The 26208-nt window shown below is 42.6% G+C and overlaps 1 protein-coding gene across 1 annotated transcript in view; it reads right to left on the minus strand.

Annotated features, from left to right (window-relative positions):
- Positions 1 to 1060: 1060 nt before the first annotated feature.
- LOC139417360 (synaptotagmin-6-like) overlaps positions 1061 to 26208 on the minus strand; it is a 76659-nt gene continuing 51511 nt past the window's right edge. The window contains exons 2-7 of the mRNA XM_071166630.1: positions 11009 to 11462; positions 8928 to 9486; positions 6651 to 6771; positions 3831 to 4002; positions 2827 to 2977; positions 1061 to 2552 (exon numbers count right to left, since the gene is read on the minus strand). Of these exons, the coding sequence (XP_071022731.1) occupies positions 2481 to 2552; positions 2827 to 2977; positions 3831 to 4002; positions 6651 to 6771; positions 8928 to 9486; positions 11009 to 11462 (1529 nt within the window). The 3' untranslated portion in view covers positions 1061 to 2480. The remainder of the gene's footprint in view (positions 2553 to 2826; positions 2978 to 3830; positions 4003 to 6650; positions 6772 to 8927; positions 9487 to 11008; positions 11463 to 26208) is intronic.

The raw sequence follows: 26208 nt of genomic DNA on the forward strand, positions 1-26208 counted from the left end.
CCCTTTGCTATGAAGCCTCTAAATAAGATCTGGTGCAACCAATTACCTTCAGAAGTCACATAATTACTTAAATAAAGTCCACCTTTGTGCAATCTAAGTGTCTAATGATCTGTCCCATGATCTCAGTATATATACACCTGTTCTGAAAGGCCCCAGAGTCTGCAACACCACTAAGCAAGGGGCACCACCAAGCAAGCAGCACCATGAAGACCAAGGAGCTCTCCAAACAGGTCAGGGACAAAGTTGTGGAGAAGTACAGATCAAGGTTGGGTAATAAAAAAATATCATAAACTTTGAAAATCCCACGGAGCACCATTAAATCCATTATTAAAAAATGGAAAGAATATGGCACCATAACAAACCTGCCAAGAGATGGCCTCCCACCAAAACTCACGGACCAGGCAAGGAAGGCATTAATCAGAGAGGCAACAAAGAGACCAAAGATAATGACTTAAAGATTGCTGTACACAAGCGGAACCCATCCAACTGGAAGGAGCTGGAGCAGTTTTGCCTTGAAGAATGGGCAAAAATCCCAGTGGCTAGATGTGCCAAGCTTATAGAGACATATCCCAAGAGACTTGCAGCTGTAAGTGCTGCAAAAGGTGGCTCTATAAAGTACTGACTTTGGGGGGGGGGGGGGGGGGGGGGGGGGGGGGGGGTGAATAGTTATGCACGCTCAAGTTTTATGTTTTTTGTGTCTTATTTCTTGTTTGTTTCACAATAAAAAATATTTTGCATCTTCAAAGTGGTAGTCATGTTGTGTAAATCAAACGACACAAACCGCCCAAAAATCCATTTTAATTCCAGGTTGTAAGGCAACAAAATAGGAAAAATGCCAAGGGGGGTGAATACTTTCACAAGCCAATGTATATCTACTTTGTATTCTGGTGGGAAATACAAACTTTACATTAACAGAAAGAGGACTGTGCTGTACAGTTCAAACCAACCCCATTAGCAGAAAGAGGACTGTGCTGTACAGTTCAAACCAACCCCATTAACAGAAAGAGGACTGTGCTGTACTGTTCAAACCAACCCCATTAACAGAAAGAGGACTGTGCTGTACAGTTCAAACCAACCCCATTAACAGAAAGAGGACTGTGCTGTACTGTTCAAACCAACCCCATTAACAGAAAGAGGACTGTGCTGTACAGTTCAAACCAACCCCATTAACAGAAAGAGGACTGTGCTGTACAGTTCAAACCAACCCCATTAACAGAAAGAGGACTGTGCTGTACAGTTCAAACCAACCCCAGGGAACAGAAAGAGGACTGTGCTGTACTGTTCAAACCAACCCCATTAACAGAATACATTAAGAAGGTGCTGAAGATACGCTCGGCTGAGAGAGAAACCCTATGGGAGCAGGAGTAATGAGAATACACTCTCCGATGGAATAGGCAAGAGCACCAAGACTAACAAGGAAAGAAACAGGAGGGAGAGGTAAGGGTGGTTCGGAGTCTGTGTGCTTTTTAACCATTTTTTGTTCCATAGAAAGACTCTCTCAGCAGGCTATGCACCAATGGTGTTGCAATGTGCTTATATGATGTGTTACACATCTTTTTTTCTTTCTGACTCTCTATAAACTTGATGAACACTATTTGACAGGTCAAAATCATCCCTTTAAGTTCTGCTCATTACTCCTGAACATGTAATGGTTGACATTGAGAAAATATTCAACATAGGTACTATTGTGAAATATGTTTTTTTTTTTTGCCTTCTTTGGCTTGGTTAATATGACAATTAATGTTTTTTTTTAATTAACTACACATTTGTTTGTGCCTTAGTGTTTTTGTTACTTCCACACAATATTAGTAGATAGATAGTAAGGGCAGACGGCTTTAGATATTCCTTAGGTCAATCCAGTCTTTCATTTCCTATCTTAAGGAAAGCAACATATTTTGACCAAATGATCCAATATAAAGTGACAGCTTGTAATGACCACTGACTGGCTCTCTCACTATGTTTCCCTTATTCTCTCTCTCTCTCTCTCTCTCTCTCTCTCTCTGTGTGTGTGTGTTGAGCAGAAACTTCAGTGTGTTGGACCAAGTCCCTGTGAGAGAACTGTGATCACATTCATTTGGACTCAACCCATAGATAGATACACTTGGAACCGGCAGTCTGTTGTTCCACTCAGACAACAAGCTCTCCCTTTGGGGACTCACTTGATGAGAAGCTCAGGATAAAACTAATCCAAAGCACCCCAAGTACTGGGATTAACACCAGATCAGTAAACCTAAGTTCAACACTTCATGTTGATTCAAAAAAAGCATTGTTACGTCACAAACAACTGACAGCGATGCTGATCCAGGATCAGTTCTTGGGAACGGGATCACTTTGCTGCTACACTTGAGGGAGAGTGAAGACTGAGAAAGAGACTGAGTGGGGTTATGTTTCTCCTCAGGCGCAGGCAGACAGACCAGACAGGATGTAGGATTAGTAGGAGAGAGAGGAGACCATTTCACTAGGGTCACAGGTGGTTCTGCTCAGGGGCTAGAAGGAGGCCTGGGGGAGGGGCAAGAGCCCTGGCTGTCTAAACTGGCCGTCCGCGTTTTCCACTGCAGTACACAGACACAGACACACATGTACACGTACACGCACACGCACACACACACACACACACACACACACACACACACACACACACACACACACACACACACACACACACACACACTTCAGTTAGAAGATAGATATTACACTGTTACAATATCTGACATTGACTATTTATCCTACATGTGATCCTTGAAAAAAATTCTCTACATTTTTTACTATATGCAATATTCATGCCTACGAATTCTTCACACACTACAGCGTGCTGTATGAACTAACCTCTTTCTCTGATTTCTTGGCCTCCAGTAGGGGGTGCCAGTGTGCAATGGGCTTGCGTGGGTACGCCAGCATCTCGTTCCAGTGGCCCTTGCCAAGCCCCTCAGCACTGCACCCCACACGGTTCACACCAATGATCTCATTGTGACCTACCCTGCAGGGGCCAGACAACACACACAACATCAACACAACAGTACAGCTAATCCTGCTCTTCAGAGACACTACATTACAAAATGCAGGATTGATTTCATAGCTGAATTTGTTTTACAAAACAGAATAAAAAAATACATTGGGAACACACCAATGTAAGATCTTTGCATTCACATTAAAAAAGCTAATTTGGCAAAATTATTTCACCCCTCTCAAACCCTTATAACAAGTACAGTATACATTTAGTTATCAGAGGATACGGCTGCAAAATGGAAAGTTAAAAGGGAGAGGTGATAATTAGTAGTTGCAGTTCATGTGAAGATAAAGAGAATTATGGTTAAAAGGAGTCATTTCCATATCTCTTGGAGAGATAATGTCTGAAATGTAAATGGGATGAATAAACAACTACAAATGGTAATGGCACCAACAAAGTCCAGACCAGAAGGGATCTCTGTTCTTCCACATCATAATCCTGGATCTAAGGGACGGACTGGTACAAAACAAGGATGACCTGGCTGATACCCTCAAAGTAGAGTCGGTTCGCCAGTCGGCAGCTGCCACGTTAGTTGATAAAGACTACACTCAGAGCTTCCATTCAACCAGTGAAGTGAATGTTCTGACTCCTGATCTATTCTTTCTATTTGTTGTGTTTACTTTTATTTTTTAAATAGACATCATAAGCAGTGTTCAATTCTAGGGGGCGTATTGTGCAAACTACATAGATGCTGAATATTCTGAGAGAACCATCTGAGTGGAATTTTTTGACAGTGCTTGACAGACTGTTACCAAGTAGCTGGCCAAGTGCATGCCAGATTTGTCTTATGGATGCCAAGATTAAATCAAAGTGTTATACGCACAAGTCATAGTCCATGACTGAGATGTGCAGGCTGACGTGGTCCATGCTGTCTGGGGGGATGTCGAAGATGATGGCCTCGTTGTACGTGGGGTTCAGAGTGTTCTTCTTGATGGTCGTCTTCTTCTTTTTCAAACGCCTCCCGTCACAGATGAGGGACACTTTGACGTAGGGATCTGAAGTGGAAAAGAGAAAAAGCTATAAGATATAAATCAGGATGTAAATTCTATATTCTAAAGGCGCATTATCTTGAGATTAATCGTGGTGCCCAGAAATCTCCTTGTGTTTTCATCCTTGATTTGAGAAAGAGATTCTGTACATTTATCACCAGAACACTTGACATGCATGAGGTTTGATACCAACAGGCTCAGAGATAGTTTCTATCTACAAGCCATCAGACTGCTGAACACTTGAACTGGACTGACCACCTGCACTGACTCTTTGCACCTTAGCACACATGCACTCGCTCACTTACGCATACACCCACACAGATATACACTCATCCACTAATACACTAATCCACAGAAACACGCACACACACACATGCATGAACACACACACATATATACACCCATCAACACACACACACAGACACACGCACGCACACACACACACACAGATATATGCTCATCACACACACACACACACACACACACACACACACACACACACACACACACACACACACACACACACACACACACACACACACACACACACACACACACACACACACACACACACGCGCGCACGCACACACACAGATATAAACTCATCCACACACACAGACACACGCACACACGCACACACACACACACTCACTCACACACTCACGCACACACACACACGCACACACACACACACACACACACACACACACACACACACACACACACACACACACACACACACACACACACACACATGTTTGTTTTACTATTCTTGTGGGGACCAAACAATTGATTCCCATTCAAAACCCAATTTTCTCTAACCCTTAACCCTTAACCCTAAACCTAACACTAACCCTAACCCTAAACCCTAACCTCAAAACCCTAACTCCTAGCCCTAAACCTAATCTCGAACCCTAATTGCAACCCAAAACCAAACCCATAAATCTAGACTTTTTCCTTGTGGGGACTGGCAAAATGTCTGGTCCCCACAAGGGTGCTAAAACCAAAAACACACAGAGACACACATTCATGCTAGACACGCGTCCCATCTGTTGATGCCAGACTCGTATTATTATTGCTAAATAATGCACAATTTAAACACTTGCCCCCCCCAATCCCCCCTTTCCCAAAAACACGTGTAATTATTGGACTATAAATTGTGCCTTCCTGCTAAAATGTTTATTCTATTCTACTGAGCCATTTACTTCATGTTCGTATTCTTATCTTGTATTATTTCTTATTGTTGTTGCATTGTCGAGAAGGAACCTGCAAATAAGCATTTTGTTGGATGATGTATACCATGTGTATACTGTACATACGACTAATAACACTTGAAATTTGAAGCATGCAGGTATTGTTTCAGTATGTGAGAACATAACGCAATTCTTATTAAGCCTGCAGTGACCTCAACATAACTCAACACATACATTTTGATGCTGCAGCGATCAATTTCATTTCCCATAAAGTAAATTTCCCATGTGTATTATACTCCTATGCTACCTTAAACCTAAATATAACAATGACATCCTTGGAAAGGTCTGAAATAAATCTCTGTACATTTGATATTGATGAGTAAACACCTCATGTATTGAAAGAGGAGGAAGCGAAAGCTGCTGAAATAGTGTTTTAATGGAATAAAGTGAAACATATTGGCGTGGTGAATACTGATTTCAATCTTCATCCCTCAGCTCCTATAATCCATTATGCCAGTAAACTAGTCAGATGTAAGCTGCCTTAGATCCATACACAACAATATTAAAGAGTGCTTGCTTTGCAACCAAATATGCTTCAGGGTACAATTTACTAGCCATGGTTTACTGCACACAGATCCAATTCAATCCAGCAACAATTGGTAGACATTTAAATCCTCAACTGAGAAGGGATGTTAAACTTGTAAAATGTCGTTAACAATGAGCGGAAAAATAATAACAAATAATAAAATAATAGTTTGAAAAACAAATTCCACAAGATTCACAGCATTTAGGGAACAGGGAATGTCACTTGAATTCGCAAGCAAACATATTTCCTCAAATTATATTTGGTTATTGATAATATAAACTGAATATGGAACAGCAGTTTGTTATCCTACATCCCAAATGGCACCCTATTTCCTACATAGTGCACAACTTTTAGCCCTTTGTAGTGCACTATATGGGAATGGGTACCACCTGGGACACACCTAGATTAGAATAAAAACACTGACTGAAACCTCAGAGAAATGAGTAGTTGTAGGTGACATCTTCATATTGCCAGTGGTGAATATGAAAAGATTCTCACAGAAACAGAGCTCAGCACTAGAGAGGACTTCCTTTCGTTTGCTCTTTTTATTCAACATTTGATAACATCTATAATTTGATATGTTACAGCCGGGGTTTATTTTCACTTTGACTTACGAAAAACAATGACTGCACCATCACAAATGTGCACGAGAGCACATATGCACACACACACACGCACGCACGCACGCACACACACACACACACACACACACTCACACACACACACACACTCACACACACACACACACACACACACACACACACACACACACACACACACACACACACACACACACACACACACACACACACACACACACACACACACACACACACACACACACACACACACACACACACATAAAGGTTGCCTACCTGAGTATCCAGTGATATCCATGGCCTTGAGGTTCCTGCACTTGATGACGGTGAGAGTGAGTCGTCCTGCGGTTGGCAGGTAGCATAGTGAGAACATGATCTCTCCCAAGTCTACACTCTCCTGTGGGAACAAACAGAGAAACAAACTAATGTGACACACATCACTGGAAGGATGCCTTCAAGCCCTACTGGCGCAAGGGCAATAACATTACAATGGAAATGGATTGTGAAGCAGCCAATGCTTTTCCAAAATCCCTCAAGAGATATTGGTGTGAAGCCTGTCATCACAAACATAACTGAGTATCAGGCTCACACTGAGGAAGTTGTAGAGACAAATCTGCAGGACAGTGAAAAATGTCTACTTTATGGCCACCTGTGGAGTGTTAAGCATTTCAAATGTAATGTTAGTATTTCATGTGGAGTGTTAAGAGTTTAAAATGTAATGTTAATATTTAATGTGGAGTGTTAAGAGTTTAAAATGTAATGTTAGTATTTCATGTGGAGTGAAAGTTTCGTTCTCCGTCTCTCCCGGGGTGCTCTGACTAAGCTTCATCCCATGAACATGCATTAAAGTTGGTGAGGTTCTAATCACTTTAAATGGGCTATGGTGAGCCCCCCCCTCTGACAGAGAAATCCCATGACTTGGGATGTGATGTGGACTTAATGTCTCAAGCACTTAAAGCTGATTTAGCTAAAGCATTCCAATGGGAGAGGGAATTTGGTTGATGAAGACAAAGTTGGATTCCGTGCAGTAATATGAGTCCACAGCAAATGTGTCATAAAATACTTTCTAGTCCAGAGCATCTTAGAAGACTAATGTGGTACGTGAACTGTATGCAATATTGACATTTACAGTTATGAAATGGAGCTAATGAATCATTGTGAAGACTTCAGTAATGTCAGAACAGTTAGTTTACGCACGGCTCCCTAGCCTTCTCTGTCTGGAGACAGTATTACCTGTTATTAATGCCTCCTCTAGGTTAAACAGTATTGCTTTTCACGGCACCAGTGCAGGTTTGCAGTAGTTAAAGGGCCAGAACTGGGGTGTGGTGCTAAGGCAAGGGATGCAAGTGTCAGTGTTATGAGGGAAAATGCTACAGTTAGGGTTTGAGCCAGAATAAGACTTTAGATTGAAGCTGATTCTCAAGCAATACGGCCCCAACCATTCACTTCCTCTGAGTTTGTGATCAGCCACTATTATTTATCACTTTATCACCCACCACAGGATGAAACAGTGGACACAGTAGGCCTACCTAAAGACGTATAAATCATGCTTACCTAAACATTTATGCATCATGCGGCCTATGATTAGTGAGAAACCCCTCTCAAAATAGTTTGTATGGATCAGGTCTAAAACACTGCCTGAAGTCAATAAGTCTTCCACCCTGCCCTCCTCCCAGCCCTCGGCCCCCTCTACACTCTTGATGTTCCTGATCCAAGTGGGTTGGTGTTATTTATGCATCCCCCATTTGTAAACAGTACTTTCACTCAGTTCAAGGCTCATATTAAAGGTAGGCCTAGTACACGCACCTCAACCCCTTTATGCCTGCTACTACATCCTCAACGCAACAATTACATTTAGAACCGTCCTTGTCTACTATATACATTACTTTATATAAGACGGTGGTTGAGGGAGTTTTGGCTGGGAGTCCTTGTTCAATAATATGTGTTTGTTAAGCAACGAGCCAACTGCTTTCTGCCACTTTAGCAATGACTACTGGATTATTGAACTGCCCTCCAAAAGCAGCTGAAGTCTAACAATACGGGCCAAATAAAATCATCTGACAGAGGTAACCCTCAGACCAGAGAGCTGCCAGAGTGATGCCAGAGAGCTGCCAGAGTGATGTAGACTCCAATAGAATCCAAACTGATGCCAACAGCATAGTGCACTATTCATCAAGACATCCTCAGGACACCATCCAAATAGAATTACTGTCAAATATAACCACTTCAGTATCTCGTTGGAGGGCTCAATTTTTTTTGCCGAGACAGTTTTATGACCTTTGTGATGATTACAAGTACTTTTTATGCCTTTAGCTTATAATTACTGTCATTTCATATGACTTGAATAAATTCTTACTTCAACAAAATATTTGTGACATGCTGAACTCACATTTGTTCATCATTTTTTGTTCTGGTGGAAGATTTGAATGAGATTATTATAACTGGTTTCAAATATAAGTAATGTTAACTTTAGGCTGGTCAGCATGAACAGATCTGGGATCAGGCTATGTCAACTCTGCTTTGAGTCAAAGACAAACAGACAGACATTCTTACAGTTGTGGCGTACTGAATGTCCCTCCAAATGTCTGTCTCCCTGGAGAGGTCTGACGTCTCAACAAGGTTATCCACCACCACCTCCCCGATCATATCATGTCTGGAGAACCTGTCAAAGTCAAACACACTCATGTGGAGCTTCCTAACAGCCAGCTCATCATAAGGCACGGGGAACTGGAAGGACTCGTCAAACGTGGGGTTGAGCGTCTTCCGGTGGACGCGCGTCTGGAACTTCTTGCGATCTGGGAGAAGATAGATTTTGACGTAGGGGTCAGAACTGCCGCACAGGTCCTTGGCGGGCAGGTCGAAGGCCTTGAGGATGTTGACCAGGAGGGCCTCATTGTCATAGTCGTACTTCAGGGAGAAGTTGATCTTCCCACAGTTCTTGGCGTTGCTGTTCTTGGCGGACTCGTCTGTATCCAAGGTCTTCTGTCTGTAGAGTTCTGGTTTGATGCGTCCGATGCTGGTGGGCTGCTCATCCTCATCCGCATAGTCATTGCCCAGGTCCAGGCTGATGGACTGCATCTGCCTGGGCAGGTGCCTTTTGAATGAGCTGTGTCTGCAGAGACAGAAGAGAGGAGGGAGAAATATGAGAACCCTACTAAACCATTCAGCCTGTAGTAGCGACAGGCGGTGTGTAAAAAGGCAGAGAGAGAGGAGAAGAGGGAGAATATGAACAGCTTCATTGTGGCGTCTGGAAAGGTCAGTGTTTTGAAAAATTGCTTGAGTGCCCAGCAGGTGAATTCAATTCCAAGTGGTTTCTCGAATCTTAATAGTGTTTCTGCAACCTAGAACTACATGGTCCCCAATTCAATTTATCTTAGTCAGTAGTATAAATTGTCCTACTCTTAGGGGGCTGTTATTCAGGATGGGTATGGGTATTTCAAGACAACAGAGCACAGAGATTATGTTATTGAAAAATAATTTGAGGTACATCCAATAATTAGACCCCCGTTATAGTTGTGGCCATGTGGAATAATGACTGTGGGGTTGTTTTACTGGTGATTTTACGCTTTTAAGTGTATTGCATTACTCATCATGAAGTGGTCTGGAGATATTAACCTTATATTAAATGAACAGCACCAAATGGCTCACAGGCAAAAAGTAACACAAGCGCTTGGGAGGACCGAAACAAATTGAAACATAATTGTCTTTTTCACTATGATAATCATGTACAATTTGTATTTTTAAACAGCTGTGGAATAACAAATTGAATTCAGATAAAAGTTCATTCGTAACTTTGTTTGTGACGTTATTTGTGCCGTTTTTTTGTGAGGTCCCTATGAAGTTTCTTTCTAACGGACTATAGATATTTCTGCTGACTAACTGACCCATTCAGTTTTTCTGACCATGCTTCTGTCTATGTGTGTACTGTACTGTATGTGTGTGTGTGTGTGTGTGTGTGTGCGTGTGTGCGCGCGCATGTGTGTGTATGCGTGTGTGGCAGTGAAATGCTGAAGTGGTTTCAGGTAGATTAAACGTTGGCTTTTCTATCATGATTTGGAGATTTGAACTGTACTGTCCCTGTGTACATGTCAGGTTCTTTAAACTTGAATCTTTTTATTATTACCAGAGCCATTCAATTTTTCTGACCATGTGTGTGTGTGTGTGTGTGTGTGTGTTGTGTGTGTGTTTATTTGTGTGAGGGAGCATGTCTGTGTGTGTTTATTTGTGTGAGGGAGCATGTCTGTGTGTGTGTGTGTGTGTGTGTGTGTGTGTTTATTTGTGTGAGGGAGCATGTCTGTGTGTGTGTGTGTGTGTGTGTGTGTGTGTGTGTGTGTGTGTGTGTGTGTGTGTGTGTGTGTGTGTGTGTGTGTGTGTGTGTGTGTGTGTGTGTGTGTGCGTGTGTGTGTGTGTGTGTGTGTGTGTGTTTATTTGTGTGAGGGAGCATGTCTGTGTGTGTGTGTGTGTGTGTGTGTGTGTGTGAGTGAGTGTGTGTGTGTGTGTGCGTGTGTGTGTGCGTGCGTGTTGTGTGTGTGTGTGTGTGTGTGTGTGTGTGTGTGTGTGTGTGTGAGGGAGCATGTCTGTGTGTGTGTGTGTGTGTGTGTGTGTGTGCGTGCGTGCGTGCTGTGGGTGCTGACCTGGTGGAAGAAGCGGGCTCAGTGGCTTGCCGCTGCATGCGTTGCGTGCGCCTCAAAAAGTGCTCCCTCATTGAGAGCTGCACCTCGGCGGGGATGTCAGGCGATGTGTGGCTTATCTTCACAGCAGCCTCTAGGAATCCCATGGAACCCATCGGGTCTTTCACCTTATCCGTTGCCATGGTAACCGGTGACTTTTGCTGGTTGGGGCTGGGGAGGAACTTGTGCTGGTTGTGGTGGATGGGGTGGGGAGGGTGGAGGTGGAGGTGGAAGGGAGGGCAGTCGTCTGGGGGACCACAGGCCGGAGTGAGGGCTGCAGAGTTGGAGGAGAGGGCCGCTGCCTCTTTATTCCGCAAATAAGGCACCCAGCACAGCTTCCAGGAGGCGAAGGCACAAAGAGTCAGCAGGACCAAGCCACACACCACAAACACACCGAGGAGGAGGCCAAAAGTGACGTCTGGAGCAGAGCCGCAAGGACCAAATGCAGGATCACACAATATGGACAAGCAGATGGTGGTAACAGTGAGAGAGAAACAGAGAGAATCAGAGTCAATTAGATTGAAATACAAAATATGGCACAGTAGATTGGTATGGTGCAATGCTGCAACACAGTAACACAGTAGACTGATATCGCAGTATCAGTGGCAATGAAACACGGTCTGAAAGATGGACCGCCATATGTTTACTGTCAAACCTGTAAGATTGATGATCATATTATACATTTGTCTGCAGTCTTTGATGTATACATGTGGATGCTGAATACATAAAGCTCATCCTTAAAGCAGTAAAAAGATACGTAACACACGCTTTGTTAGCCTTGCAACTGAGTTAAAAAGTAATTACAGTTAACTCTGATAAATGATAAATAATCTATTTCAATAGCAACGAAGCCCATTGGGAGATGTGCTACAGTGTCAAATGCTCTCGCTGGAGATAGTTAATCTGTGGTGTATATCTGTATGTGTGTGGATATGAAATGGGTATGGGGTGTGGTGGGCGTGGAACAGCCTCTCAAACTAATTCATTTGTCAATATTATGAATGTTTTCTGGAAGAACAAATGGGATCTAAAGACCTGGAGAGCCACCAAGAATGCTAGCAGGCAGCACCAAGGACAACCATTCATTAAACATTTTTGAGAAGATGAAGAAAAAACACCACATTGTTGGCTTGGTTCGCCCGGGGGGATACTTGCCAAAGCGTTATAAATATATTATTGATGCAATTGTCACGTTCTGACCTTAGTTCCTTTGTTTTTGTCTTTCTTTTAGTATGGTCAGGGCATGAGTTGGGGTGGGCAGTCTATGTTTGTTTTTCTATGTTGGTTTTTGAGTCTCCTCAGGCCGGTGTACATGGCACCAGCCTTACGCATGGTGTCCCCGGTTTGCCAGCACAGCCCAGTGCGGGCTATTCCACCTCGCCGCACTGGCCTGGCTACGGGGAGCATTCAACCAGGTAAGGTTGGGCAGGCTCGGTGCTCAAGAGCTCCAGTGCGCCTTCACGGTCCGGTCTGTCCGGTGCCAGAGCCGTCAGTCAGCCAGGAGTGGCCAGAGCCGCCAGCCAGCCAGGAGCCGCCAGAGCCGCCAGTCAGCCAGGAGCCGCCAGAGCCGCCAGTCAGCCAGGAGCCGCCAGAGCCGTCAGTCAGCCAGGCGATGCCAGAATCGCCCTTCACTCTGGAGCTGCCGGAGTCTCCTGCCTGTCCGGCGCTGCTGGAATCTCCCGTCCATTCGGGACCCGTGGCATGGGTCCCCAGACCAAGGTCGGCGGCGAGTGTCGCCGCTCTAAAGAGGCCACGGAGGTGGGCTAAGAGGCGCAAATAAACTATGGTGAAGTGGGGTCCACGTCCCGTGCCAGAGCCGCCACAGACGCCCACCCAGACCCTCCCCTATAGGTTCAGGTTTTGCCGCAACTTTGGGGGGGGGGGGTACTCTCACGTTCTGACCTTAGTTCCTTTGTTTTTGTCTTTGTTTTAGTATGGTCAGGGTGAGTTGGGGTGGGCAGTCTATGTTTGTTTTTCTATGTTGGTTTTTGAGTTCGGCCTAGTATGGTTCTCAATCAGAGGCAGCTGTCAATTGTTGTCCCTGATTTGAGAATCATACTTAGGTAGCCTGGGTTTCACTTTTGAGTGGTGGGTGTTTGTCTTCCGTGTCAGTGTTTGTCGCCACATGGGACTGTTTCATTGATGCACATTATTTTATTTTGTTCCAGTGTTCTGTTGTTATTGTTACGTTTGTGGTGTATCGTTGTCTTTTGGGCTTTCGCTGTCCGGGTTTTGTAACAGTGGTTTTGGGTTTGTTTGCACCTGTGTTTAGGGCTTCACCCATGTTTGGACCTGTTACTTTGTAGAGGACATTAAAGCGTTTTTTTCCCATTTACTTTTGCTCTCTGCGTCTGACTCCACACCCATCACTCACCCACCGTTACAGCAATGTCATTATTTTTCTCCACCTGATACCTGCCAATGTTTCCATACTGTGGAAAATGGACTTTTATTTATTTGGGTTTCACTGCAGCGTTCATCCAATGCTGCTGCACTTGATTACCCTGATTTATCTGCAATAATTCACACTGAAGAGTTTCTGAGCATCTTGGTGCTTTCTGTTTGTATTCTGACTCCAATATCAACATACTGTCATTCCCTGCTAACCATTAGACCTGTTTTAAGGCAGGTTCAATTGGTTCCTTTTACAAATTCAGCGGGCTTAACTGTTACTCAGTTTAATGTACAAATATGAGCATATGTTCAAAAATACAAATATTTGCTCAACAGTTACGTTATAGCCTTCAATATGTACATGATATAATATTTATACAGGGAGATTTGTAAATGGTTCAAATGAAACATGGGTTGAATGTCCAGTTTTTGACAATCATCAATATGGATCATTGCTTTTTTTGTTTTATAGATTTGATCCTTTCCAAATCCTTTCACACGCTACATCAAACTCTAAGACAGTGGTATTGCAGTATTAGTAGGTATAATGAAGATCTCTTTATGCATGCCTTATGGTTTCTATAATACAGTTATAGCTTTCAAATGGCCTCAGATAGCTCCAAGTTTCAAGATGTACATTTTTACTCAAAGAACTCTCCATCAAAGCATTTTGTAAATTGGGTCCAGTTCGGAGAGCTTTGGGCTTATCCAAGATGGAGCCCGGATTTCCTAGACATGGGGATTTGTGCCTATACTCTGAGGGGATTTCAACATCATCCCCAGCCATGACTCCTCCTTGTCATCTCCCATTTCTCCCAGTTCTTCACAAAGGACAGTGTTAACTGACCTGTCACTGGCACATTTCTTGTTAACTGTGACAAAAAATGCAAAGATTGTAGATTTATGGTTTATGTAGGCTATCTGACCAGAGCATAGAATGGAAGTTTTATGTAGCTGAAATGATATATGATGGCTTTGGAATGCATAATGTTTCATGATATGTAACCACTCATGATATTTAACTCATTTACAATTTGTTGTTATTGTACAAAGTACTTAATTTTCCAATAATGACAACATAATCTCACATTTGATCATTGGAACCTGGAAGCAAATCTGAGTGTGCTGACGGTCTGTCACGAGAGACCATTGCACAGATCATTGGCATACAGTAAGCAGAGCTCTATTTGATGGGTAATGTAATGTTCACAATAGAGACAATGGAGTAGGCCAACAGATATAGACAGTGAGCAGTGAATTTCCATTTGCTCTGTGTGTGTTGTAATGTCCACACTAGAGACACTCAGCATTGTGGAGTAACGGTTTATAATTCAACTCTAACTGTAATTTGTTATATTACCAGCAAAAATATTGTAATCAGATTAAAAAGTAGATGATTACGTCTACGAATAATTTTGAATTCAGAAAGGATGTTTGAGAAAAAAATATTTGACACCTTTCTGTTTTCTCAATAACATTCAAATAAGCACTGAAAAAAGTGTAAATTGAACCTGACACAATAAATGTGTTTGATGGATCATGGGAAAAGGGCAGGAATAGCAATGACATGTACTGATGGATGACAAGGGAAGCCAGGATTCCCCAAAAAATGTACAGAGAAAAAAAGATAGCAACTAATGTATCTTTAGTTTCTCTGTTTTTCATAATTTTCCTTCAATTCGCAAGTGGCTGGATGTATCTCACCGGAGAAAGCGTCATAGGATGCCACCTTTCCAACAAGTCAGTTTGTCAAATTTCTGCCCTGCTAGAACTGCCCCAGTCAACTGTAAGTGCTGTTATTGTGAAGTGGAAACGTCTAGGAGCAACAACGGCTCTGCCGCAAAGTGGTAGGCCACACAAACACGAACAGGAACGTTGAGTGCTGAAGCGCATAGCGCGTAAAAATCATCTGTCCTTGGTTACAACACTCAACACTCAGTTCCAAATTGCCTCTGGAAGCAAAGTCAGCACAAGAACTGTTAGTTGGGAGCTTCATGAAATGGGTTTCCATGGCCGAGCAGCCACACACAAACCTAAGATTACCATGTGCAATGCCAAGCGTTGGCTGGAGTGATGTAAAGCTGGCCACCATTGGACTCTGGAGCAGTGGAAATGCGTTCTCTGGAGTGATGAATCACACGTTTCACCATCTGGCAGTCCAACGGACTAATCTGGGTTTGGCGGATGCCAGGAGAACGCTGCCTGCTCCAATGCATAGTGCCAACTGTAAAGTTTGGTAGAGGAGGAATAATGGTCTGGGGCTGTTTTTCATGGTGCGGGCTAGGCCCCTTAGTTACAGTGAAGGGAAATCTTAATGCTACAGCATACAATGACATTCTAGATGATTCTGTGCTACCAACTTTGTGACAAAAGTTTGGGGAAGGCCCTTTTCTGTTTCAGCATGACAATGGCCTCGTGCACAAAGTGAGATCCATACAGAAATGGCTTACAGAACCTGGCCCTGACCTCAACCCCATTGAACACCTTTGGAAAGAATTGGAACGCCGACAGCGACCCAGGCCTAATCGCCCAATATCTGTGCCCGACCTCATTAATGCTCTTGTGGCTGAATGGAAGTAAGTCCCCTCAGCAATGTCCCAACATCTAGTGGAAAGCCTTCCCAGAAGAGTGGAGGCTGTTAAAGCAGCAAAGGGGGATCAACTCTATATCAAGGCCCATGATTTTGGAAAGAGATGTTCAACAAGCTGTTGTCCACATACTTTTGGTTATGTAGTGTATAATGGATTTATACACTTGTTCAGTTGGCTGCAGTGATGCAACATATTGGAGGCCAATGGCCATAAAACCTAATTGAAGAAGAGAAAGGAAGGTAGAGTTAATGTTGCACAGGTGAGAGGAGAGAGTATACAGTTCTTACCATCCCACAGGGCCATGCTTATAGATTACACCTCTACACCTTTTGTATGGTAAATAATGTTTTGATCATAATATTATGCAAATGAGAGAGGTCAAAGCACAGTAAAGACTAAGGACAGCTAGTGCAGTAGTGGTACATGTAGCTGTGATTCTACCCTTACATTTACACAAAATCAAGTCATGTGTTCAAAGTCTTTATATCAAAATATCATGTGAAAGAACATGTTACTTTGTTGGATGTATATATTTTTTAAGGATTTATAATACAAATGTATTACAGTTCTTACCAACTGCTTACACTCGTTTTCAAAACTGTCTCCTTTTTTCAAAACTCTACACACAATTCCCAAAACTGTACACACAAAATGCAAAATGCCTCACATCTCCTTCAAAATGTAACACTGCATTCAAAATGCCATAAACACATGTCAGAATGAAGCATTTGCATCAAATGGCAAACACTGCTTTCATAATAGTACATTTTTGGATATACCATGTAAACACTGTTGTTCTAAATCTAAAGCTCTTTGGTCTTTCATAGGCTTATATCTACATTTCAATACAATGTTCTACAGTGAAAGTAATCTGCTGAGAGGGGTAACAAGTACACTGTAAACACCAATGCAATGTAGAAACAGAAAATATTTATTAGGCCAAACATTACTGTTGTATACAGTAGCATACAACAAAACCATAAACATATGTAAACCAAAAGTATATTCTTTAGAATACAGTAAATAACACAATTGTGTGTGTGGGGTCCCGGGGGGGTAGTCCAGGAATTGGTGGGGGGGGGGGGGGGGGCAGTCACCAGTGCTAAGTTACGCATCATCTCTTCTCCGGCCTGGGTCTGGCCACAATGCTTCGTCCACATCACAAGATACGTTTTCTCTTGCCAAACATCGAGGGAAGTATCCCCTAGCATGGCGTATCCAACCTTGGACAGAGGCAACCTCTATGTCCCCACATGCGTCCTCCATTGCCTGGAGAAGCGGCATGCGGGCATAGGGTTGACGATCACACACTTTCCAGCGCCAGGCTGAGAAGAATTCCTCTACGGGATTTAGAAAAGGTGAATATGGGGGTAGGTACAAAACTACAAATTGTGGATGGGTGGCAAACCAGTTTTGGACCAGAACAGCCCGGTGAAAACTAACATTGTCCCATAAAACCACAAATCTAGCAGGCTCCTGATCTAGATCAGGGACAAGCATTGTGTAAATTGCATCCAGAAAAGTGAGCATATGGCCGGTGTTGTACGGACCCAGTGTGGCATTGTGATGGAGGACCCGTTTTGGGTGATGGCAGCACACATAGTTATATTACCCCCACGCTGTCCAGGGACATTGGTAATTGCCCTCTGTCCTATTACATTTCTTCCGCGGTGCCTGGTTTTGGTGAGGTTGAAGCCAACCTCATCCACATAAATTAATGGCGAATTACATGGGCATCCAGCTCCAACACTCTCTGTAACAGACGAAAGCATATACAGATGAGTAAATGTGGTATGTCTGAAGTACTGGAAGTAGTGTTGCATACAAACCTCTACAAAGTCATGTCGCATATTCTTGACTCTGTCAGAGTCTCTCTCAAATGGCACCTTGTAAAGTTGTTTCATCGTCACTCGGTGCCGTTGGAGGATGCGTTGTATGATCGACAGGCTTACAGCATTGGTGTTGTTAAATATGGTGTCATTATTCAAGATATGCTCTCTTATCTTTCAAATCCCAATTGCATTGTTGGCCAAAACCATATTTATAATTGCAGTCTCTTGTACATCTGTAAACAAGCGTCCTCGTTCTCCATGATGTCTTTGCCTTTCTACTCTTTACAGAATTCAAACACAGTATGTGTTCAGCATAGGAACTGTAAACAATGTACAAAAAAAGGTAGTACCGCATGATAACCAACCTCATTCATTCAATGCAGTGCAGTAAATGGGCGGCTTAGAGTTACAAATGTTGATGCAATACTATGCAGTCATACGTATTTTACAGTACATTACTGTAATGCCAAAATAGTAATTAGATAGTTGCATACCTGTTCTCATTTCTGAAGGTTTGAATTATGGACGCCACTGTAAATCAACTCAAGTTGGGCTGGACTCTCAGTCTAGCCTCTCTCATGGTCAAACCGTGGTTGATCACATGATCAACAAGTGTTGCCCTAATCTCATCAGAGATGGCTCTCCTTCCTTCCATTCTTTGCCCTCATCCTCTTCTTCCTCTCCCTCCTACTCCTCTTGCTCTCTGTCCATTGTTGGCATCCATTGTTCAAAACAGGTAATCTGACCTTTGACCTATTTATAGGCCTATACTACAGTAAAGCAGTGATTGGTTAGTGATCAGTTAAGCTATTAGTGTTTGCACATGTGAGGAGTGTGTGTGTGACCCGGTGAATAAGTGTAGCATTTTGATTGGTTGTGTTTGGAAAAGGAAAGCAAGTCACTTCCTGTTAGGTTTTTGTGTTTTAGGTAGAGAATTGTGTGTAGTGTTTTGAAAAAAGTGTTTTATGCAATTGACAACTGAGTCAAAGGCTGAGAAATAGCTTATGGTTTTGGATATTTGGTGTGTAGTTTTGCACTTTGAGTGAGAGGTTTCAAAAATCGTGTGACATGAAAAGATTTTGTGTGTAAGCAGTTGGAAAAAACAGTAATATTGTTTTGTCTGGAAAGCTCAGAAGCTCCAACATACAATTATATCAACATCAAGCTCAACACTGGCACCAGTAGGCCCAGTAAAAGCCTATATTGTTAAGTCTTTCAATGGAAGAACGATGAAAGATGAAAAGGGCTGGCTGTGAACTGCTTCCATCCCAATAGAGAGTTCTACCAAGCTGGGCCTTGGCTGAAGCATATGTAGCCTTTCAGAACGGCCCAAAAATTGAATTCAACTTTGTTTTGAAGCGTCAGAGCAAACTCAAGCCCGGGGGTTTTTCACTTCAAGTGCCTTCAAAATCTAACCTGGTTTCCATAGAAACGGTGTCATTAGACAGATGTACGCACTCTCTACTGGCTGTTATGAATCGACTGATCTCCAGACAAAACCCAGAAGGAGGTCCACTTTTGCATAGAGCTAATGGCACGATACGAAATATACACTGCCGGCTGTGCACAGCATGAGTTGTACTGTATTGGTAATGTTGTATTACATATTGTATTACACGTGTTGCTGTCCACAATGAGAGTGTTCAATGATAAACCAAGGTTGACCTTTTGGATTTAAATCTTTCAAGAGCCTTAACGATCCACTGTCATCAATTGAATAAAAATGATTGGCGTGTACTGCTCAGCTCATTTTCTGCAAAGGGCAATCTCTGAGGAAGGCGGGGAGCAATGGTGCTATCCCTGCCCTGTATCCCTCAATTACTCACAGGCACTCCCTCCAACACATCGCCATGACAGCTGATATTTCCCTGGGAACGAGAGGGGAGCCACAGCAATGGAGAGTGGCTCAGAGTCACGCTGCTATCGAAGATGAGAGAGTTCAGAGTAAAATAGCAATTTCACTTCCAAACTTCCAAAGTAAAATTGTATTTGAAAGGCTGTCCATTGGAAACCCTCAGTAATTTCCAGTGGTGAATCTCATGTTCAGACAATTTCACTATTCAAAATGCAAATGTTCACAGTTGAACATGATTAATTAAATTGCAATACAACAGGCCCACTACAAGGAGATTAAAGGAAGGTTTCCCATCTCTCTTATTTTTTGATAGCTGCATTTTATGGCTCACTCTCTTTCTTTCTCTCTTCCTCTCTGCAATCTGAAATCCTCTAATCCCCCACATCCCCAAATCCTTAAAACTCCACAGCATGCCAGGAAGAGAAGGGTTAGACTCTAGCATTATCTGCCTGCCTGCCTGCCAGAGGGTTGTGTGTGTGTGTGTGTGTGTGTGTGTGTGTGTGTGTGTGTGTGTGTGTGTGTGTGTGTGTGTGTGTGTGTCCTGTATATCCGCTTGCCTGCCAAAGGTGTGGGAAGAAAATGGGAATGGATTATGGGAAAGACTGTTAGACACCCTCACAGTACAATTCACACACTGATCTGGGGTGAGGTGTACTATTAGAGCATGGTGTTATTTAGGGTTGGGGTTGGATGGAGTCCATAGTAGTAGTAGCCCTGATTTTCATGTGATTATGGCAAGGGAATTTAAGACATCATCCCCCACAGTAACATTCACATACTGGGTTGGGGTGAGGTGTACTATTAGAGCATGGTGTTATTTAGGGTTGGGGTTGGATGGAGTCCATAGTAGTAGTAGCCCTGATTTTCATGTGATTATGGCAAGGGAATTTAAGACATCCTCCCTCACAGTAACATTCACATACTGGGTTGGGGTGAGGTGTACTATTAGAGCATGGTGTTATTTAGGGTTGGGGTTGGATGGAGTCCATAGTAGTAGTAGCCCTGATTTCCATGTGATTATGGCAAGGGAATTTAAGACATCCTCCCTCACAGTAACATTCACATACTGGGTTGGGGTGAGGTGTACTATTAGAGCATGGTGTTATTTAGGGTTGGGGTTGGATGGAGTCCATAGTAGTAGTAGCCCTGATTTCCATGTGATTATGGCAAGGGAATTTAAGACATCCTCCCTCACAGTAACATTCACATACTGGGTTGGGGTGAGGTGTACTATTAGAGCATGGTGTTATTTAGGGTTGGGGTTGGATGGAGTCCATAGTAGTAGTAGCCCTGATTTCCATGTGATTATGGCAAGGGAATGTAAGACATCCTCCCTCACAGTAACATTCACATACTGGGTTGGGGTGAGGTCTACTATTAGAGCATGGTGTTATTTAGGGTTGGGGTGAGGTGTACTGCTGTACTGATGTACTGTGTTTCGGATATAAATTGGAGTGGGTTGGATGGAGTTCATCAAAGCAGTGTTCCTGATTTTGTGTCTTTGCTAGTCATTTTAGCCACCCTTTTCAACTAGTGGAAATAATGTTATAATTATTTAGTTCTTGTAAACAGCTTTCAAGGATGGGTCAAGCTATTGAAATGCTACAGTATTGGGTAGGGGTTGGATGGAGTGCATTCTAGCAGTATCCCTGCTTTTGCTTGCTTTCCTACTAATCGTTTTAGCCACCCTTTTTAATAAGAGTGGAGAGATGATTTTGTAATTATTAGGTATCTTGTAAACAGATTTTTCAAGGGGTGGTGTAGCTAATTAAATGCTGTGAGGATGGATGGATGGTGTATCAGGGGTTAGGGATAGTGATTCATATAGATGCTGTAGTGAAAGTATATTAAAAACTTCCAGCTTGCTACAAGGTTTAATTTTTTACTGTGATTCATTGACTTTAGCAGTCCTTCATTTACTGCAGTATCAATTTCCCAAACTGCACTCGTATATGAAATATAGGCCTATTCTCTAAGAGGAATAAACAGACAAAGTCCCTTAACATTCATCAACATTGTTGAGGGTAGTAGAACAGGTAATGAATATTGCATTTGAAGACCAAGATCTGTCCTGTTAAAGGTATTTTTATATGTTATGTAAACAGATTACTTGTACAATATAAATTGAGATCAAAGCAGTAGACTATTTAACCTTTATTTAACCAGAAAGTCCTACAAAGGATATTGATAAAGACTGTATGTCTCATTAATTATGTATATACTGTGACACTGACAGCGCTTTTCTATTGGTAAGGTCATTCAATTTAAGCCCTACTGTATTTGAAGTAAATCATTGTAATCTCTTTCTATCATTTTCTCCACTTAAAATGATCAGATGATATTTCCTATTTAAGATTATGCTCTTATTCTATTGATTAATGACGGTCTTACATGAGTTTTGAGGTTAATATGAGTTAATTATATTTTCCTTGGTCTGAGAAAACACATTTTGACTGCTGCCAAATGTTATCTGATTTATTTGATTTCCTGGTTCCCGTGTCCAATCAGAGAGCAGGAAGTAGGGCCCCTGGGGGATGTAATTGAGTGGCTTAGTGGTGCATCAACATCTTGTCCTAGCAGCCAATTAGCCTGCCTGGTGAACAGTCGTTTCTATCTATGACACACAGGCTTTAGTGTGCCAGCCAGGCCCTTACCTTACCTGGCTTCCAAGCCCCTCTAACTCAGGTTCACACAGAAAGGAAAACACTGAAGTCATTCAAAGGATGGATGTTTTGGTATTTAAAGATGCAAACTTGTTTACAGTGGACTGTGTTCTTTACATCTTACTCAGTCTACTCCGGGTGTCCTAACCCTCTCCTCGGCTCCCCCAGACACATCACTTTGTGTTTTACCCTAAACTGGTACACCTGATTTCAATTAGTCAAAGGCTTGATGATTAGTTTACCAATTTAATCAGGTGCGCCAGTTTAGGGTTCAAACGTAATTGTGAAACGTCTGGGGTGGGGGAGGGGGGAGGAGAGGGTTGGGAAACCCTGGTCTGCCCAGCCTCCAGCCATCAGAGAACACTCCCTACATGCCCAGATCAGGCCCAGCTCTGACATTAGACAAATCTTCTGACCAGCACTAGACGCAGCACTGTTGAATAGCTATGCTTAGAATCAGTGGTGGAAAAAGTTATTGAGTAAAAGTAAAGATACCTTAGTGGAAAATGACTGAAGTAAAAGTGAAAGTCACCCAGTAAAATACTACTTGAGTGAAAGTCAAAAGTATTTGGTATCAAAGTATCAAAAGTAAATGTAATTGCCATCATTGTAAATACAAATTTATTCTTAACTGACTTGCCTAGTTAAATAAAGGTTAAACAAAGAATAATATTGTAAGAGTAAAAGTATAAATAATTTCACATTCCTTATATTAAGCAAACCAGATAGCCAGGGGTACACTCCAACCCTCAGACACCATTTACAAACGAAGCACTTGTGTTTAGTGAGTCTGCCAGATCAGAGGAAGTAAGGTTGACCAGGGATGTTCTTTTGATTAGTGTGTGAATTGGAAAATGTTCCTGTCCTGGTAAGCATTCAAAATGTAATGAGTACTTTTGGCTGTCAGGGAAATGTTTGGAGTAAAATGTATGGAGTAAAATGTATGGAGTAAAATTATTATTTTCTTTAGGAATGTAGTGAAGTTAAATTAAAAGTTGTCCAAATATGAAAAGTAAAGTACAGATACCCCCTAAAAACTACCTACAGTAATTAGTACTTTAAAGTATTTTTACTTAAACACTTTAAACCACTACATATAATAATGCCTTGTAATGCTTTGTAACGTTTATGTCTTGTATAATTTTATCATTAATTTTACAAAGTAATTAAATACACATGTTCTGGGTCAATTATAATTTTCCTAAGTCCCTCTTTGTGGCACCTGACCACACGACTAGACAGTAGTCCAAGTGCGACAAAACTAGGACCTGTAGGACCTGCCTTGTTGATAGCGTTGTTAAGAAGGCTGAGCAGCGCTTTATCATGGACAGACCTCTCCCCATCTTAGCTACGGTTGCATTAATATTTTTTGACCATGACAGTTTACAATCCATGACAGTTTACTCCAAACAGTTTAGTCTCCTCAACTTGCTAAATTTCCACATAATTCATTACAAGACTTAGTTGAGGATGCTTAGTTGAGGTGCTCTTAGTTTTTGAAATATTTTGTTTTTTAAAATAACTTATTATTTATTCTGAATGTGTTGCAGTGATTTCACTTGCTGTGGTAGCTGACATAGGTAGTGTTGAGTTATCAGCTTACATAGACACACAGAGCCAGTTGCAGGTCATTAGAAAATATTGAAAAAAGCAAGGGGCCTGGACACCTGCCCTGGGGAATGCCTGAATCGACCTGGATTATGTTGGAGAGGCTTCCATTAAAGGCTACCCTCTGTGTTCTGTTAGACAGGCAACTCTTGATCCACAATATCGCAGGGGATGTAAAGCCATAACACATGTCAAAATCTGCACTGAAGTCTAACAAAACAGCTCCCACAATCTTTTTGTTTTCAATATCTCTCAACCAACGCATCAGTCATTTGTATAAGTGCCGTACATGTTGAATGCCCTTCCCTACAAGTGTGTAGAAACTGTTGTTAATTTGCTTACAGTGGAATAGCATTGTATCTGGTCAAACACAATTTTTTCCAAAAGTTTACTAGTGGTTGGTAACAGGCTGATTGGTCAGCTGTTTGAGCCAGTAAAGCGTGCTTCCTATTCTTGGGTAGTGGAATGACTTTGCTTCCCTCCAGGCCTGAGGGCACACACTTTCGTATAATCAAATTAAATTGTTTACCTTTGAGCTTCGGATGTTTTCACTCACGAGACTCCCAGTTAAATAGCAAAGGTTCCTTTTTTCCACCAATATTATTTTTGTAGGCGAAATAGCTCTGTTTGTTCTTCACGTTTGGCTGAGAAATCACCCGGAAATTGCAGTCACGAAAACGGCTAAAAAAAATCCAAATTAGCTCCATAATATCGACAGAAACATGGCAAACGTTGTTTATAATCAATCCTCAAGGTGTTTTTCAAATATCTATTTGATAATATATCCGTCGGGACAATTAGTTTTTCAGTATGCGAGAGTCACTATGGTAGCCATCAGGTGACCACTTGTGCAATGTAGCCGCTTATGGATATTCTTCAACATAAATGCGTAAAACTACGTCACAATGCTGTAGACACCTTCGGGAATACGGAGAAAGAGTAATCTGGTTGATAGCCCATTCACTGCTCAATAGGGACGCATTGGAACGCAGCGCTTTCAAAACTTCCGGATTGGATTTTTCTCAGGCTTTCGCCTGCAACATCAGTTCTGTTATACTCACAGACAATATTTTTACAGTTTTGGAAACTTTAGAGTGTTTTCTATCCTAAGCTGTCAATTATATGCATATTCTCGCATTTTGTCCTGACAAAATATCCTGTTTACTTTGGGAACGTTATTTTTCCAAAAATGAAAATACTGCCCCCTAGTCACAACAGGTTTTTAAGATCAACTAGCCCTCCTAATGTCGTTTGACCCCACATGCACGACAACAGTGTCAGCCCCCGACTGCTGTCTTAGAATGGTAGAAAGCAGCCTTGTAATGTCCTGTACTCATGCTCCAGGATAGCAGGTTTTTGCCCTGTGAACCGAGATGTTTCTCACCATAGAACTGCCGATGATGACAGCTGGTAAAATGGCTGAGGAGGTTTGGCCATTCTGTGTTTTGGAAGACCCCTCGAGGACCGATGGGAGGTGGTGCCCGATGGATCCGAGCCAGCCATAGAATCCATCGTGGCTGATGAAGGGGCCGGAGACTTAGACATCCTCACGGTCCGATGAGGGGGAGCTCTGAAGATCTGAATCCGAGGTAGAAGCCACCGGAGAGGGAGGTAGAACGGAGGAAAAAGGCGCAAGTACCTCCGGATCTGATCTCGAAGCGGAAGCCCCCAGTGATGAAGGTGCCGGAACCTCTGGATCCAGGGCGGCGAAGCTGTTTGAAGTCTGTATCTGGTCCAGGCTTCCCACCGCCAAGGAGGCCCCTATTGCCAAAGGCCGTAGTTTTCGACTTCCACGGCAAGTAACGTGCCTCCGTGGCTGGTTGGTACGGTCAAGAATAGGATCATCCACTAAGTCGTCCATAAGCATCCTACTAACTCCATTCTGCAGGGAAGAGGGACCACTTTGGGGAGGGATCCCTGCAGAGCTCCGGCCAGTCGGCTCTGGAGAGACGACACGACGGCGACACTCCCACCAGGCCAGAGCGGCGTCCAGCTACTGGAGTAGAAGAGAAAGAGAAAGTAGGTGTGTAGGCTTGTGTAAGATCACTACTTGTTTACCAAGAGTATCCATATTTGCCCCTGTAGTCGTCCGCAATCAAACAGTTGCTACATTGAAAGTCCAGACTGTCCACATTGTCCTGGAATAGAGCAAAATAAACACAGCTCCCGCAGCATTGAAAACATTCATTAGCAACCTCTATTTGAAACTATAGGCTAGGAC

Source organism: Oncorhynchus clarkii, chromosome 9 (genome assembly GCF_045791955.1).
Source record: "Oncorhynchus clarkii lewisi isolate Uvic-CL-2024 chromosome 9, UVic_Ocla_1.0, whole genome shotgun sequence".
Classification (NCBI taxonomy): domain Eukaryota; kingdom Metazoa; phylum Chordata; class Actinopteri; order Salmoniformes; family Salmonidae; genus Oncorhynchus; species Oncorhynchus clarkii.